The sequence below is a fragment of the Canis lupus genome, chromosome 14 (assembly GCF_003254725.2).
Source record: "Canis lupus dingo isolate Sandy chromosome 14, ASM325472v2, whole genome shotgun sequence".
NCBI lineage: Eukaryota > Metazoa > Chordata > Mammalia > Carnivora > Canidae > Canis > Canis lupus.
Genome location: NC_064256.1, coordinates 55,689,022 through 55,708,193, shown reverse-complemented (window position 1 = coordinate 55,708,193; position 19,172 = coordinate 55,689,022). Strand labels below are relative to the sequence as shown.

General features: G+C 35.4%; 1 protein-coding gene and 1 long non-coding RNA gene across 2 annotated transcripts in view; both read right to left on the bottom strand.

The window, feature by feature from the left end:
* CAPZA2 (capping actin protein of muscle Z-line subunit alpha 2) overlaps window positions 1–19,172 on the bottom strand; it is a 60,653-nt gene that overhangs the window by 24,416 nt on the left and 17,065 nt on the right. Inside the window, exons 2-3 of the mRNA XM_025464749.3 lie at window positions 4,315–4,378; window positions 233–284 (exon numbers count right to left, since the gene is read on the bottom strand). Of these exons, the coding sequence (XP_025320534.1) occupies window positions 233–284; window positions 4,315–4,378 (116 nt within the window). The remainder of the gene's footprint in view (window positions 1–232; window positions 285–4,314; window positions 4,379–19,172) is intronic.
* Window positions 6,385–19,172, bottom strand: part of LOC125752498 (uncharacterized) — a 29,042-nt gene continuing 16,254 nt past the window's right edge. The window contains exon 2 of the long non-coding RNA XR_007402140.1: window positions 6,385–13,301. This is a non-coding gene — a long non-coding RNA (uncharacterized LOC125752498). The remainder of the gene's footprint in view (window positions 13,302–19,172) is intronic.

Below are 19,172 nucleotides of genomic sequence, written 5' to 3'. Positions count from 1 at the left end.
ATGTCCCTCTGTGATCAAAAGTATTTCTCTTTTGAGTGATTACACACATATAATGCACATATATATTTAAACCTCAACAAAAATATTTCTCCTCTATGTACATACATATGATATACATATATATTTAAAGTTGATGTGTGAATATCTATTTCAGGGATTATTGCTTAAAAAACACCTTTAAAACATTTTTTTCTCATTATGTCACTTAGTTAATATAATATGTAATACTTACTGAGCTGCTCCTTCCCTGAGAAGATTATCATTATTAAGCAGTAACCGAACATCTGCAAAATAAGTATTAGGTTTTCTATATTATTATTTTTATATGTTTGAAATTCTTATGTAATGAATGCAGATTCCTTTGGTCATGTATTAACATTCCCCAGTCTTCCCCCACACCCACCATGTAAGCAAGATTAAAAATTTTTTAATTATTTTTTTTTAATGATAGTCACACACAGAGAGAGAGAGAGAGAGAGGCAGAGACATAGGCAGAGGGAGAAGCAGGCTCCATGCACCGGAAACCCGACGTGGGACTCGATTCCGGGTCTCCAGGATCGCGCCCTGGGCCAAAGGCAGGCGCTAAACCGCTGCGCCACCCAGGGATCCCCCGCAAGATCAAAATTTTACTATGATGACCAAAATAATCACAAAAACACACCAAGGTACTATTATTATTATTATTAAAGATATTGGTTAGGAACAGGAGAGGGAATTAAACAGAAATAGAAATTTCCCCAGCTATTTGAAAGTTCCCTTTATGCTACTTGGCTTTTTACCTGCTTTTGCTAACTGAATGGAATCCAAGGAGGATTTTCACTTTTACCAAATGGCAATTGTTTCTCCACTTTATGCCATTTCGGCTAATGAAAGATTTCACAGAACTCTATTTTTGGATAGCAGAGGAAACCTGTAAATGTTATTTTATACCTTCTTAATTAATAGCCAATATAGGCAGACTGTAATGTATTTCCAAGGAATTACAGTGGAGTTTAAGCTCCATCAAAAAGATTGGTGAGAGTTGCAGAAGATGTCTGCCTCCTAATTTGACAACATTATCATGAGTTCCAAATGAATTTGCTTCATACAAAAAGGGATTAGGCAAGAAACAGCTTGTGAACAGAGCACAGATGTAGACATTTCTGTCCTCAGCTCATGTTCAAACAACAGATGAATGTATTTGGTTCAATATGGATAACTGCTTTATTTGATTTAGCAATCTCACTTTGGTTATTGATTCTTAATTCTGTTCTAATTTTAGACTCAATTATTATGTAGACATTTGCCTACTCATCATTAAAACATAACTTTAAAAATAATACTTTTCTTGGAAAATCTAAGCACTTTGTAAAACAATAGGGAAAAAAATCCACATAATTTCACCAAACGGAATTCTAATCTTGGTATATTTTCTTTCTTTACTTTTGCTACACACTTGGCTATTTTACAGTTGTGATCATAAAATACATACTACAGTGCATTTCACTAAATGAAAATAACACAAAAAAACCTAAGTATCTCCCATTAAATTACTTAAATATAAACAGACTATATAGACCTTATAAAGGGTGTAAAATTGAACAGCCATTAAACATAATGTAGATGTGAAAAAATTTATTTATCAACATGAAATACCTCCATAACACGATAAACAGCAAGGGGAAAACTCAGTATGCATAGTATTATCATATTTATGTAATGTCATATACCTGGTTCAACGGAGAATGGCAGAAGTATTTAATTCAAACACTGGAGAACTAGAGGGCAGAATTTTATGTGATCTTTAGATTCAATTTTGCACTTTGGAAATTTTAGAATGACTACGAATCATTTTTACATAAATCATAAAGCTACTCCAAAGAAGAAATACTGACTATTCACACGCCTCTTCTCAGCAGCAGGCCCAAATTTAAAAAATAATCTCTTCTGCTAACCACTAAAATAATACTAATTAGATTTCTAAATTAACTGATTTTAAGCAATGGAAGCTACTGCCTAAAAAATTATTCTTAAAAAACAGACATTTAAAATTACAGTTCTTCCTATCTCACAAAGCAAACTGGAGAGATTTGATATGATCTTTTCACATTCAATATTTAAAACATAATCATGAATAGTGGTGCTGCGTGGTAGTGTATCTCTTCCAGTACTAAATGGGAATAAAATTTAAAAGCATGATTTATTTAATCCAGTTAGCTTTACTCTGGAAAGCTTTCATCATAAGGAAATAACAGAAGAAGAAAATGAAAGATTTCACAGACAAAAGACAAAAGAATTTGAATAAAATCTGTTCTTAAAGAAAGGATCAGGCTGTGGTTCTAAGCCAGGTTGCACGTCAGAACCATAAGGTGGTGAGTACGAGACTTAAACAAAACAAAACAAAAAATAAAACCCTTATGTTTCACAGCTCCAGCCCAGGTCTACTGCATCAGTTTCTGAGAATGAAGACCAGATATTTATGTTTCAATGATTCTAACATAGCCAGCCTAGGAAACGGTATTTGGGAACCACTAAATCAACATGATTTTATGACTTATAATTCTAAAATCTGTTGCTTCTCTTGGAATCATCATACTGGTGTTATCAACAAAAACAGCAATGAAGGGACATCTGGGTGGCTCAGCATCTGCCTTCAGCTCAGGGCATGATCCCAGTCCCGGGATCGAGTCCCATGTCGGGCTCCCGGCATGGAGTCTGCTTCTCCCTCTGCCTGTGTCTCTGCCTGTGTCTCTGCCTCTCTTTCTCTGTGTCTCTCATGAATAAATAAATAAAATCTTAAAAAATAAATAAAAATAAAGTACTCCCTATTTAAAACTTACATGTAATATTCTATATCCCACTTCTGTTCCATAGCTCACTCTCCATCCCAAACCTAGTGAATGGCTTATCCTAAACACCCAAATTTATTGTACCTCAACATAGAACTTACCAACATCAATTTCCAGAGAGACTCAGAAAAGCAATTTCTAGGACTCATACATTCTTTTAGGGCCTTTCTAATGAACAAATTTGTAGGGCATTTAATTCAAGGTAAGAACATTCAGTGAAAAACATCTAGAATTTACAATTCATTCTTGGTTCTATTAATTGCACAAGAGTTTGTGAGCCATTGGCTTTAGTGTAGTTTCACCGCTATCAGTTCAAGTTACATGCCAACTTTTGAACCTAAGGAATATATAGAGGCTGAAGTTAAACCCTTCAGGAAGCAGAAATATTTGTGAATTCTCTCCCAATTTTATAATTCACTATTTGAGATTTTACAGTTATCTTAAAAGGCAGAATATAGTGTAGACTTCCCATTCTAAGTGTAGCTGAGTGGTTAAATTTTTAAATGCATAAAAATTATCCTAGGTAACTGCATTCAATCATGCATTGTAGTTTGTTGATGATTTAAGGAATTTTCAGGGTAATTTTAACTTCACAAAATTTTTACCTCATTTTTAGACTTTTAAACCTGATCTTTTTGAGGTGAGATTCCATTATATCTTATATGAATGAAAATGAGTGATTAAACTTCTTTAAAATATGTTTAAATAATTTACTCTGGAATAGAATGTTTTAAAAATAAAACTGAAGAGTTCTGTGTAAATTAGTTTTAATTTTAGACAGTGAAGGCCAAATATACATAAGTAGAAATAACACATTTACAGTGCCTATGGTAACTTATTCTTAAAACTGCTTAAGAAAAGTTTCATAAAAAGATCACTATAGGCCATTTTCCTGGTGATTGTTCATCCACAGCACTCTCACTGTTAAAGAGGAGCTATTGTTAATTTTTACAGCAACCAGGAGACTGGTTAACAGTTTACATTTCTGATCTATGTATGGGTAGATAACTATAAAAATGTTTGCCACTGAGGTTTAAAGAAGGGCATACTGTGAACTAATTTTTAAGCTATAAATTAAATAGTTTTCACACGTTCTCTTATCTTCTGAACATGCTGAAACAATGCCCTCCCCCCTTTTTTTGGCTGTTCATATTATATACTAAGTTTTTCTTTAAAAGAAATACAAAAAAAAATGCATTTCACAATTCAAAAAAATAGTTAAAATTAAAAATCTGTTTTCAAAAAATTTAATATTACTCTTTTAAGGAGGTTAACTTAAACATAATTTTCATATGTCTCATAAATATATTCACGCCATTATGAGATCAATATTGACAAAAAATTTTCCCTGTAATTCAGAAAGTACAGATTTTTCCTACATACTCCTCCCTCCCCTTAGCTTAGTTCTTTTGGTTATATAATTTATTCTTTTAAAAAGAGGAGTGCTTGATATATCAAGCCTTAATGCTATGAATTAAACACTCACCATTAAACACCTCATTAAATTCTCCAGGAGGGGCATGAATAATGAATTTTGCTGCTATTCGCACCTAAAACAGAAATGAAGATATAAATGTTCCATGGCATAGGCCTCTGCTAAAATAACCGAAAATACATTCAAAATTATACTACTTCAAAGTTCTACTGAAAATGGCTTTAAACTTTTTTCAAAGTTAGTGACGCTTCTTCAAACACCTTAAGTTTATTACTGCTTCAATCATTTAACAGAATCATAATGTATAGGCTGAATGCAGATAAAATATATATTTAACACATTTAAGGATGCAAAACTACCTACATACAAACATTTTCTTAGAAGTAAATTCTTTTAAACCAAAATGGGAAAAAAAAAAAAAAATCAATCAAAATTTGTACCGGGCAGCCCTGGTGGCACAGCGGTTTGGCGCTGCCTGCAGCCTGGGGTGTGATCCTGGAGACCCAGGATCGAGTCCCACATCGGGCTCCCTGCATGGAGCCTGCTTCTCCCTCTGCCTGTGCCTCTGCCTCTCTCTCTGTGTCTATGAATAAATAAAATCTTAAAAAAAAAAGAAAAGAAAATTTGTGCGTGTGAAGAAATAAGATGCATTTAGGTAAAATGAAGAAAACAGATTTGCCATATTTATGTTTCTTTAAAATCACAAATTAGTGAAAAAATCTACAAAAGAAGGGGGAAGAAAGGTCTAAATTCAAAATGTTTTTCCTACAAAAAAAAAAAAAAAAGAATCCTTTGACAAAATGTTTTTCCTAAGACTGATCTTAGGAAATTTTAGTTCGAAGATACGAGAGAGAAAATATCAAGAGGCATACTGACAGGCGTATTTTAGAGAATGAAGGCCAGGTCTAATAAGGAGATCAATTACTAATGAAAATAAGAGAGCTTAAATAGCATGCCCAATATTCTACTTTAGTAAAGTCTTGAATATTTCTAACAGTTTCCCAATCAATTTCTGACTACCCCAGCAACTTCCAAGTTGTGGCTGACTTCCCCCAAAGGGCAGTCCCCAACAAGCAGCAGCAACAGTAGCAATCTCGTCAAAAACTCATAATGATGGGCAGCACCCTGACTGGATTAGACTCTGGAAATAAGACCTAGGAGCCACTATTTAAACAGGATTCCTAGGGGATTTTTTTTAACACACATTCATGTATTTGCTGAATTCAATATTGCCAAGGGACTTTGGCAAAAACAATTATTTTCATATTTCCCACTTTATTAGCTCGATGTAGAAACTGAAAATACGGGATAGCAAAAGAAATAGTAATATATGTGTATAGGTGTTCTACATATAGGTGCATGCATCTAACTATACATGATTTTCGGAGGAGACAGATGAAAAAGAGGTTATCTATGGCTAGAAAGATATCTCTAGTTAGAGGCCACATACGTAACAAGGCCTTAAAAAGGTAGAACATTTCAATTTAAAACAAAAAGAAAAAGTCTTTGTAGTCTGGAACGCTAAAAAGTTTGAAATAAAATCTGTAACTATAGTCGGATACCACTGAGAGACAACAATGATGAAAAAGATTTCTTTTAACAGGATTATTTAAATCAGCGTTCACCAAGCACACTACATGAATTAGGTTATTTATTCTTCACAACAACCCTATGAGGTAGTTCCTATTTGTAATTTTTTGATGCGGTAGGTAACTGAAGCAGAAGAGGTTAATAAGTAAGTTGGTCTGATTCCTGAATCTACACTTTCATTCACTACATTATACTGCTTCTCAGATTTAAAATAGTTTTGGTAGAATGGGTACAATCTTCCCACCAAAAGATGAACGTGTAGCTACCAAACAGCTACCTCAGTATAAACCTTTTTTGGGGGGGTACTTAAAATGTTAATAGCAATAACTTAAAAGATACAGAAAATTCCTTGAAAGACACAAAAACTAAAGTCCACTTAAGAAAAAATAGATAATCTGCATATTCTTAGATCTACTAAAGAAACTGAGTTTGTTGTTAAAACCCTTCCAACAAATAAAACTCCAGGTTTCCTTACACCCAACAATTTAGGAAAAAATACCAATTCTACGCAAATTATTCCAGAGAACACTGTCCAATTCATTTTATTTTATTTTATTTTTTTGTCCAATTCATTTTAAAAGAACAGGGCTATTCTCTAATAAAGACTTAACAATTTCAAGAAACACAACTCACAACAAACACATCTCTCATGAACGTAGAAATCTTCAATAAAATAATAGAAAACTGAATCTAGGACCTTACAGAAAGAATAACACATCATGACCAAAAGTGTTTACCCTGGAAATCAATAGATACAGAAGAATTATTTGATAACATTCGACAATCATGACAAAAACTCAGCAAACTAAGAAGAGAATGTCCTTAATCTGATAAAAGGTATTTGCAAAAAAAGCCTACCAGTTAACATGGTCAAAGACTGAATGCTCTCCCCCTAAAATCAGGAAAGACAAGAATGTTTCTTCCCACCACTACTATTCAACATTATATTAAAGTCAGTGCAATAAGAAAAAGAAAGACATTTCATAAAAAAAATTATATTTGCAGACAACATGACTGCTTACAATGAAAAATCCCAAGGAATCTAAAAAAATAATAGTTTATGTGTAAATCTAACAAAACACATGCAGGACTTGTGTGCTGAAAACAACACAAAATACTGATGGAAGAAATTAAAGAGCTAAATAGATATATTATGTTCATAGATTGGAACTCAATAATGTGAAGATGACAATTTTCTTCCAACTATTCTACAGATTCTAGGAGGGCCCAATCAAAATCAAAACAATTTTTCTGATACACATCAACAAGCTGATACTAACATTGATATGTTTTCTATATTATTACTTTTCTATGTATAAAGAATGTAATGAACGCAGATTATTTTGGCCATGTATTAAGACCCCCTCTCCCCAAATGCAAGCAAGATAAAAAAGTCACTGTGATAACCAAAATAACCCCAACACATACACATGGTATTAAAAATAGATTTTGCTTAGGAAACAAGAGAATTAAATATTATTTTATACCCTTAATAGTAAATGCATAGTAGTAAAGACAAATGAACGAGAATAGCTAAAACTATTTTGAAAAAGAACAAAGTTGGAGAATGGACACTACCTGATTTCAAGACTTACCAGTGGATCTGAACTAAGTGTCCAAAAATATACCCATATATATGGCCAAATGATTTTTGATACTAGTGCAAAGGCAATTCAATAAAGAAAGCTATCTTTTCAACAAAGGATATTCAAACAATTAGATATTCGGGGATCCCTGGGTGGCTCAGAGGTTTAATGCCTGCCTTTGGCCCAGGGCATGGTCCTAGAGGCCTGGGATCGAGTCCCACATGGGGCTCCCTGTGTGGAGCCTGCTTCTCCCTCTGTCTATGTCTCTGTCCTACCCCCACCCTCCTGCGTCTCTCATGAATAAATAAATAAAATCTTAAAAAAAAAAAAAACCCAAACAATTAGATATCTATGAGCAAAAAATGAACACCAACTTAAACCTCATGACTTACTTTAAAAATTATATCAAAATAGATCATAGCTCTAAATGTAAAACACGGAACTTAAAAATAAAAGAAACAGAAGAAAATCTTCACAACTTGGGGTTAGGCAAAAAATTCTTAGACATGATAAGAATCCATTAAAAAAAAGACTGATGAACTGGACTTTACTGAAATTAATATCTTTTGTTCTGTTAAAGACACTGTTAAGAGAATGAAAAGACAAGCTACAAACTGGAGATAAAATTAGCAAATCACATAGCTGACAAGGAACTTGTATCCAGATTATAAACACTCAAAACTCAACAGTAAGAAAATAGTAAGCAAAAAACTTGGGACACTTCAGTGGACAGGATATACAGAAGACAAGTGCACAAAAGGATGTGCAACACCATAAATCATTAAGGAAATGAATACTGAAATCATGAAACACTACTACATACCTAGCAGAATGGCTAAAATAAAAATGGCTTGATAATATCAAGCACTCCTGAGGATGCAGAACTGGAACCCTAATACATAGCTGTGGCAACCCAAAATTGTACCAACCAGTTTGGAAAACGGGTATCTATCTACCTACCCTAGAAGAATGCAAACCTATGTCCATACAAAAATCTATTTACTGGGACACCTGGGTGGCTCAGTTAGTTGAGCATTCGACATTTTTTTTAAAGATTTCATTTAATTTGAGAGACACACAGAGAGAGGCAGAGACATAGGCAGAGGGAGAAGTAGGCTCCTGCAGGGAGCCCAATGCAGGACTTGATCCCAGAATCCAACGGCAGTCGCTCAACCACTGAGCCACCCAGGCATCCCTAGCATTGGACTCCCGAATTTGGCTCAGGTCATGATATCAGGGTCGTGAGATGGAGCCCACATAGGGCTCTGCATGTGCACTTGCGCACTTTCTTAAAAAAAAAAAAAATGGGCTCCTGGGTGGCTTGGGCAGTTAAGCATCTGCCTTCAGCTCAGGTCATGATCCTGGGGTCCTGGGATCGAACTCTGCATTGAGCTCTGCACTCAGTGGGGATTCTGCATCTCCTTCTTATTCTGTTCCTCCCCCTGCTTGTGCTTCTCTTCTCTCCCTCAAATAAATAAATAAAATAAAATCTATTCACAAATACTTAAGACTGGAAACAAACCACAACCCAAATGTCCATAAATAAATAAACATGTAAATAAAATCGTGTTTATACATAATGAAACATTATTATGTTTTATGTATTTTCAAAATTATTCTTCTCTTCTAAATGTTTAAAACTAATATTAAAATAAAAAGCCGGACAGCCTGGGTGGCTCAGTGGTTTAGCGCAGCTTTCAGCCCAGCGTGGGATCCTGGAGACCCGGGATCAAGTCCCGGGATCGAGTCCCACGTCGGGCTCCCAGCATGGAGCCTGCTTCTCCCTCTGCCTGTGTCTCTGCTTCTCTCTTTCTCTGTCTCTCATGAATAAATAAATAAAAATGTTTTAAAAATAAATAAATAAATAAAACCAAAAGCCAAGAGGTATCTGGGTGGCTCAGTCTCAGTTAAACACCTGCCTTCAGCTCAGGTCATGATCTTGGGGTTTTGGGACTGACTCACCACAGGTGCCCACATCTGGCTTCCTGCTCAGCAGGGAGTCTTTCTTTCTCCCTCTGTACCGCCACTACTTATGCTAGCATTCTCTCTATTAAAAAATATAATCTTTAAAAAAAGATTTTTAAAATTAAAAGCCAAAATATTAAAAATACTTTAAACAGGCAAAGGTGGAATAAGGGTATGGAAGCAGTACATGCTAAACATATATTAGACTCTATTATGATTATGTAAATGTTTTAACTTAATTTCCTTCATCACACCCCTGCCCCTACAGTGAGGTAAGGAGTTGTTAGCACTTAAAACAAAGTCTTAAAGCAACAACAACAACAATGTCTTTGTCATTACCATAGGCAACAAATAAAAACTGTGGTAACCTGCTGATGAATTCATTAATTTCTTTTGAAAACATTTAGAATTTTTATGTAATTGGTTCTTTTTTTTTTTTTTTAAGATTTTTATTTATTTATTTATTTGAGAGAGAGCATGAGCAAGGGGAGTTGCAGAGGGAGAGGGAGCATGATGCAGAGCTTGATCTCAGGAACCTAAGACAATGACAATGACCTGAACTGAAGGCAGCTGCTAAAGCTGATCCACCCAGGTACCCAGAGGTGATTGTTTTTAGCAGTCCTAGTGACTTATAAAACTGACAAAATTAAAGTACTAATAGCAAGCAGTATATATATATATATGTGTGTGTGTATATATATATAGCATATTTAGTGATAACAATTAGCTAAGTTGTTGAGCTTTAAAATATTAAATTGTTAGAAAATAAAAGGCACACGCCATTTAGAATTTTAGTTCTATTTGGAGTTTTCACCAAAGAAAGCAAAAAGGATGTAAATTTTTTTTTCTATGGACTTATTGGCCCTTGTTATTTGCACTAAATGATACGCATTTATTATGCTGTAACCAAAAACAGTTAATAGATTGCTCACAATATCCAAAGTGAATGGTGAGTCAAAAGAAGTACCATTAAGGATAGGAGGTCACAGGCGCTGTCTGAGAACCCAAGATTTACCAGCTATGCCTGGATATTGTAATCTGGTCTTTGTGAATTTCATCAGGGTATTTTCTAACTACTGCTATAGATTTAAAGTTTCCCTACATCACAGCCTTCCTGGCTGACTTTTTTTTCTTTTAATCTTATTAACTATTTATTCTAGCCCAATTCTAAATCCAAGAAAAGGAAAAAGGTCATACAACAAGAGGTCTCAAGAGTAGAATTTCTAAAAATTAAAGAAACACATATTTCCTCAAAGTTTTTCTAATATACATGGAGCTATACTCTATTTATCCCTGGGAATATTATTTTTCTGGGCTTTTCTGGAAGAGCCCAGTGAATTATTAGATACATTCCTAGGGAAAAAAAAAAAAGATACATTCCTAGGCCCTCTGCTAAATCTTCTGCGTTACCCACCATTTTCCTCCATGTATTAATCAAAATCAAGTCCTTCTAAACTGCAGTTAGATTCAGGAAAGACTTATTTTATTGTTTTGGGGGGTGGGGGAAGAGGAAGAGGAGAGAATCTCAAGCAGGCTCCATGCCAAACAAAGAGCACCACCTGAGGCTTGATCCTATGACCCTGAGGATCACCTAAGCTGAAATCAAGAGTTGGAAGCTTAAATGACCGAGACACACAGGTGTCCCCCCACTGCCCCCGCCCCCACTTTTAGAAAGAGCAAAGGGGGGAGGGGCAGAGGGAGACCAGAGAGAGAATCTGTTTTACTGTATTTTTAAAACTGCAATTCTAGACTATTGGAGGTGGGGGAGTAGGGAGGCTTTTTTTTACAAGGGAGGGGGAAGGAGGTGTGGCTAGATGGGAGATTAACTCTTATCTATGTTAGTCACCAATAACTGATAGGCATACTTCATAACAACTGCACTAAGAAGTATAGTTTTAAAAAGTTAACCTATTAATGTAGAGCTTAATGCATTAACCTGAGTTAAAAGCTGAAAGAGCTATATTTGTACATTTATTTCTCTTGGATCCAAATAATATTTGTATAAAATGTATAAAAAGATAAGCATAACAAAAAAAGTATGTCCATTCCTTTGTGTTTCTGGTGAAAGTACAGATACCACATGTGACTATAAAGTTACTTATATACAAGATAAATATGTTCAAAACAATATCCAAAATGTTAGTATAAATTAATCCTGCATAAAAATAACCTATCAACCGTCTGAGATAACACAAAAGTATTACTGTAGAACTTTTTTGTACATATTTTTCTTACGGGCTTTATTTTTTTAAGATTTATTTATTTACTTGAGAGTGAGGGACAGACAGAGAGCAAGTGTGCAGGGAAACGTCAAGCAGGCACAGAGACCTAGATGGGGCTGGATCACACCATCCTGAGCTCTGGACATGAGCCAGACATGACCAGACGCCAAGATCAGACACCACCCAGGCGCCCCTTTCTTCCTTTAAAAGAAATTCCACAACTCTAACAACAAATTCAGTAATGACAGTAATGGATTACTCCATTAATGAATAAGAATCCATGAGTCCATATTGACACAAAGAAATGAACGAACAAGGGAAAGCTCTCCATTTGAGCATTGAATTTCAACTAATGAATGTAGAAAGTATTGAATTAAAAAATCACCTTCAAGACCTCAGTAATTGTGCATGCAAAAATCATCAATGGATGCTAAAATTTGTGGGTAAAAATATGGTAAAATGATAACAGGACATTTACATAACCAAAAAGTATAGAAGTATTTCTCCAAATACTTATTATAAAAGTATATTATACTTACAAAAGTATAATAATAATAGTATAATAAAAGTATATTACTTCTAAAAGTATTTCTCCAAATACATAAAGGGTAAATAGTAGTTTTACATTGAGGAAACTAGTCACACACCTTCTTTACCAAACAATAAAAGTTGTAAGTAATAGGAAACTGACATCATATGCCTAATAGGATATACTGAGGATACATCATTTACACCCAAACATTCATAGGCTGAACCTAATTTTGAGGAAACATCAAACCAAAACTGAGGTTCAGTCTACAAAATAACTAGTGTGGAATCTTTAAAAGTGTTGTCATAGAAAACAGACAATGCTGAGAAATTGTTCCAGATTAAAGTCACTACATAAAACTCACTATGATCCTGGATTCGATCCTGTACCACCAATTGGTGAAATAAGAATAAGGTGTTGATTAGAAAATAGTATTGTATCAGTGTTTAATTTCTTGACTTTGGTAACTGTACTGTGGTTATGCAAGAGAAAATCCTAAACAGTGAAGGACTTCGTAGGAAAAAAAATTCTTCTTTACTCCGGTTATGGGGATTTTCTCCTAAATATTTCTTAATTTGAAATTTTCCTCTTTGCATTATGTCTTTACTTCACCTGGGACTAATTTTTTTGTATGATGTGGGGTAGAGATCCATTTTTTAATTACACTGTAATAAGGACGAATAAAACCCAATACTTTTGTTAAAGTATACATCTTTTTCTAGTGAACCAACACAAAACAAAAGATATTCGTAATACTTTAAAATGTGAGTTACTTCCTTATTTCAGTCACAGACATGAAAAACATGTCATACACTTTAATAAATTCCAAATCCTTCTAAAAATGTGTCTGATGAATTCAGCAATAATTCAGGTAGTCATTGCAAAAATGTAATTTCCTCAAGGAACTTCTGAATATTCAATAACATCAGAAGGTAACAGGTAGAGATACTGTCATATTATTATGGAGGCACTGGCTAACATTAAAAAATATCATGTAAGTGGGCAGCCCCGGTGGCGCAGTGGTTTAGCGCTGCCTGCGGCCTGGGGTATGATCCTGGAGACCCTGGATGGAGTCCCACGTCGGGCTCTCTGCATGGTGCCTGCTTCTCCCTCTGCCTGTGTCTCTGCCTCTCTCTCTCTCTGTCTCTATGAATAAATAAATAAAAAATATTTAACAAAATCATGTAAGTAATGTAAAATTAAATTAATAATACATTTCTTCTCGCAAACAACTTATTTTGTTTTAAAGACTTCCAACAGTTATCTCTGGAAGTGATGAATAATTCATTTTTATACATAAAAAACTAGTATAAGCATTGCTATAAGTCGCAATGAGACATTGTGTCCTTAAAATCAAGTTAAACAATTCTGGGTTAAATAAAGGATTCTAATTACTTGCATTCTGATTAAGATATGATCTTTTCTACCATGTTTGTTTGCTTACCATAGTTTGAAACAACTCATGATTTTGGAGACTCAAAAACAATTTGTTATAGTTTAGACCTTATAAAAAATAAAGTAAATGGGTACTTTTTGGATGTTTCATCTATGGCTAAACATATTTAAACATTTAACATCTATACGAATTGTGTTTGAGGAAAGTTCTAATTGTTTAATACAAATTTTCAAATGACAAAAACCCATCTTTGTGTAACTCATGAAAATCACTTACTTCACGAGTTCTTTCTCGTAACCCAGCAATCTCATACAGGTATGTATGAGAAATGAATGTAAGAGAAATGTAATGCATATGTCCACAAGAAGAATGCCTAAGAATGTTTGTAAGCAGTCTTATTCATAATAACTCCAATGGTACATCAAGAGGAAAATGGAGGCTCCCGGCTGGCTCAGTGGGAAGAGCGTGTGACTTGATCTCAGGGTCATGAGTTCAAAGACCCATGCTGTGTGTAGAGATTACTTAAATAAATAAAACTTAAAAAAAGGGGGGGGGAAGATAGATAAATGAACTGGGGTACTGATGCAACACCATGAACAAATCTCAAAAACAAGCTGAGAGCAAAGAAGCCAGACATATACAAAAAATACATACTGTGTGACTTCATTTATAAGACATCCAAAATCAGGGAAAACTAATCTATGGTGACAAAGGAAAGTATGGTTGGGCAAAAGGTGCAGGGATTGATCAGAGAGAAACATGAGGGAATTTTCTGAGATGATGGAAAATGTTCTTTAAGTGAATGGTGATAGCACATTTATTGTGAAAATTCACTGAGCTAAATGTTTAAGACTTGTGCATTTTATGGCAGTAAACCATATCTCAACAAAAAAAGATTTTAAAAAAATCTCTCAAATGATAGCATATCTTATTTTTATTATATATAAAATGTTGACTTTAAAAATTAGTAACCATAGACATATAGATGAGCAACAGACACATGAAAAGATGCTCATCATCACTTGTCATCAGAGAATGCAAGTCAACACTACAATGAGATATCACTTCACACCTGTCAGAATGGCTATAATTAAAAACACATGAAACAACAGGTGTTGGTGAGGATGTAAAGAAAAAGGAACCATCTTATAACTGTTGGCGGGAATGCAAACTGGTACAGCCATTCTGGAAAAGTTTAGAGGTTCCTCAGAAAGTCAAAAACAGAACTATCCTATAATCCAACAATTGTGGGCACAATTCTTTACCCAAAGAATACAGCAACACAAATTCAAAGGGAGACACGCCCCCCTATGTTTATAGCAGCATTATTCACAATAGTCAAGATATGAAAGCTGCCCAAGTATCCGCTGATTGATGAATGGATAAAGAAGAGGTGGTATGCATGCGCGCACATGCACACACAGACACACACACACACACACACACACACACACACACACACACCATGGACTGCTACTCAGCCATTAAAAAGAATGAAATCTTGCCACTTACAATAACATGGCTGGAGCTATAGAGTATAAGTGAAAAAAGTCAGATAAGACAAATACCATGATTTCACTCATATGTGGAATTTAATAAGTAAAGCAAATGAGCAAAGGAAAAAAAAAAAAAAAGAGAGAGAGACCCAGAAACAGCCTCTTAGCTAGAGAACAAACCGACAGTTACCAGTGGCAAGGAAGGTGAAAGGATGGATGAAACAGGTGATGGAGATAAAGGAGTACACTTGTCATGATGAATAATGGGTGATTTAAAATAAAAATTTGGGGGCAGCCCCTGTGGCGCAGCGGTTTAGCGCCGCCTGCAGCCCAGGGCATGATCCTGGAGACCCTGGATCATCGAGTCCCACGTCAGGCTCTCTGCATGGAGCCTGCTTCTCCCTCTGCCTGTGTATCTGCCTCTCTCTCTCTCTCTCTGTCTCTATGAATAAATAAATAAAATATTAAAAAAAATAAAATAAAAATTTGGGGGAACATGGTTGGCTCAGTAGACGGAACATACAACTCTCTATCTCAGAACTGTGGGTTCGAGCCCCATTTCGGGTACAGAGATTACATACATATATACATAAAATCTTTTTTTAAAAAAGTAAAAAAAAAAACGAAAATACCCTTAGCAACCATGATAATTAATATTATTTGCTTTTCTTTCTTTTTTTTTTTTTTGGTAAAGATTTATTTATTTATTCATGAGACACAGACAGAGAGAGAGAGAGAGAGAGGCAGGGAGACATAGGCAGAGGGAGGAGCAGGGTCCTCGCAGGGAGCCCAATGTAAGACTTGAACCCATATCCCGGGATTACAACCTGAGCTGAAGGCAGGTGCCCAACCGCTGAACCACCCAGGTGTCCCTATTTACTTATTTTCTAATTAAATATTTAAATCAAATATTTGTTGAATAACTGAACATTCAATATCCCTTCAAGGTAGGGATTCCTGTTTCCTCTGTCCTATACCCCGTACTCAGTAGTTAGCATATGTCGAATAAATCTATAAGCAAGAATAAACTCCCATTTATTTAAAAGTCAGAGAATGCAGTATTTCAAAGAAGAGAACATTTTTTTTTTAAAAGATTTTTATTTATTTATGAGAGACACAGAGAGAGGCAGACACATAGGCAGAGGGAGAAGCCGGTTCCTGCAGGGATCCCTAGACTCAGGATCACGCCATGAGCCAAAAACAAAGGCAGGTGCTTAACCACTGAGCACCCAGGCACCTCCTAAATGAACATTTTAAGAGTTATCACTAATACAATTCTATATATAGACTGTTAATTTTAAAATAAACTACACTCAAAAGCACAAAAACTTACGCTTATATAAGGAAGCAGTATAGTGTATACTCTCTGGAGCCAGACTGACTGGGTTGGATTTTCATCTCCACTACTCATTAACTATGTAAACCTGGGTAAATATATAGTATTAGCTATTATTAACAGTAACGAAAGTGTTGGTAATGATTAGTATAGCTATACTAATACAAGTACAGCTCTAGTATTCTTAAAAATAGCCCTGGAACAGGTATTTTCACATTACATGTTAGTTTCTTTGTGCCCTATAGTCACAAAAGGCTGGCATATGCCCAGGCATTTGTGTTGTTTGCAATGCATTCACTTCCATACACCAACACCCTTTCTACTCACTTAGAAGTCATCGTTCCCCTTTCTATTTGATTCTGTTCACTTCAAAAACCAGTGATAGTAATACCAGAGAAAAGCTGGTTTCCTAGCTGCATGGTGGGAATGTGTAAGATCGTGACTTTTAGCTAAGACAAATGATGTATACCCAAGGTTTGATCTTTTTAACTTGTATAAACTTCCATTTTTTACAGGGAAATTAAGAGGCATAAAATATATCATTTCTTAAACTTTTAAAACTTCTACCTCTGTTAGAAAAAATAAAATGTTCTCTAAAATTACTCTAAGATGGCTGTTACTACTTTCAATTTATGAAGGAAAAAAGCAGAGATCCAGAATCAGGATTTGAATGAAGTGTTCAAATGAAGTCCATGGCTTTTCAGAGAGCTGCCTCCGACTACATCATCGTCTTTCTATGATGGTTCAGAAGACAGGCTGGGAACAAAAGAAAATTCTAGGCAATCTCACCTACTTCTACCACTTCTATAATCCCCACACAACAGCAGCTCTCAAATCTATACATCTACCATGTTTGTCAAGCTCGAGATACATTTTTCTAAGTATAACTTCTCTACTAGAAATATCCATCAAAATGTCTCAAAGATAGATGTTTTCACCCAAACCTACTCCCTTCTATTCTTTATAAAATTACTGGCACCACCTACAAATCATTTCACGTTCCCCTAGCCCCCTCAAGCACATGATCAGTGAGTGTCTATCTCTTTTGTTCAAATTCAATCCCAACTTTGATTTCATTCCATTCAGATCCACCTTGTTCAGCATTGTTACAAAAGCAATCCTGCCTCTAGTCTCATAATCTTCAAAATTCATTTTCCATTCTACCACCAGACTGGTATTTTTCAATGCAAATTCTGATGTTTCTTCCTGCTTAAAATCATCTGATGATTCCCCCACTGCCAACAAAATAAAGTCCAAAGTCCTTAATATAACATATAAAGCTTCTCCATATCTGAAGGCTATAAAATGTTAATTGTTAACAACATAAATTCTAAAATAAGACTGTATAGATTCAGATTACAGCTCTACCACCTACTACCTGTATGACCATAAGCAAATTAAATTGTTTCCTTACTGTCAGTAAATGAGATAACACACTTAGAAAAGTGCTTGGCACAGAATAAGCACTCAAATAATAGCTACTACTTTTTTTACTCTGCCATTTTCCAGCTCCTACAGCCTATCCACTCTTTTTCTCATCCCACGTATACATAACACTGGAGCCTCAGCACTCCATTCAGTCTCTTAAACAGGAACCCTCATCTTCCGTGCCTCCACATCACTGCATACATATGATCTGGCCATCTTTATCCTAACAAGATGTAATATTGTACACAGCAGAACTTCTTAGACTTTGCAACTTATCAGAAGAAAGATCACAAAGAAAGGCAAACTCAAAGATTAAATTATACTATTAAAAATTGTGGAGGGCTCCTGGGTGGCTCGGGTCATGATCTCAGGATTCTGGGAGGGAGCCCCACATTGGCTCCTCACTCAGTGGGGGCATCTACTTCTTCTCCCTCTGCCCCTCTCCCCACTCATGTACTCTGTCTCAAATAAATAAAATCTCTATAAAATAAATAAAATTTTGATATATTACCAGTAAATACTTTTGGTAATGGGTTAGTATTATTAAGACCTGTAGTATAAGGCCTAAAATTGAGGACCAGTATTATGTGGGAAAAACAGGAGGGCCTGGAATGGCCTAACTACAAGTTCCCATCTTGACTCTGCTCTTGCAGATAAGGTCCCCTGGTCAGACAACGCTCTTTATCATAGGGAACAGGCACAGTCCCTGCTTATCCCTGAGGAGCACACCAGACTGCAGAATTATTCAAACAAGCCAATCATATCTTCCTGTGGGAACCAAGGGATCACTCCACCCTCTTGATACTACAAAACTTGCATTCCACAGCCTTGGCTTGCGCACTCTGTTCCCAAGTGCAACCTCCAAGTGGCCCTACACTGTGTGTTGGTGTCTCCCTCTCCTGGGCTGTTGAGTACATGTGATTAATAAATCGCTGTTCATCTCCTCTGGTTTCATGTGTTGTGTGTTCAGTCACCCATATAACCTGAAGGTAAGTACCCTCATTCACCAACAGAATGAAGAGGAGGGGAATAAAGATCTCAGTGATCTGGGAAGTTCGAATTAAGATATGTAACTGGAGGACTAAGAAACAAAGAACTCGGTTATTTAAAATATATTTTAAGCAAAAAAATAAGATGACATAGAGTCCAAACATTATAAGGGCATGAGAAAGATTCTTCAAAGATCTTTATTTTTATTTGACATAAATTTAAAAGTGTGGTTATCTAGTTTCTTAACCTCCGATGGGTTTGTAGGGAGAAAAGAAAGGTTTATGGTTATACTTACAACATTTAAAAAAAAAAGAAAGGTCTAAGCAAACCTGACAAAGGCTGAAGAAAAATAGTTCCTTTACAGGAACAAG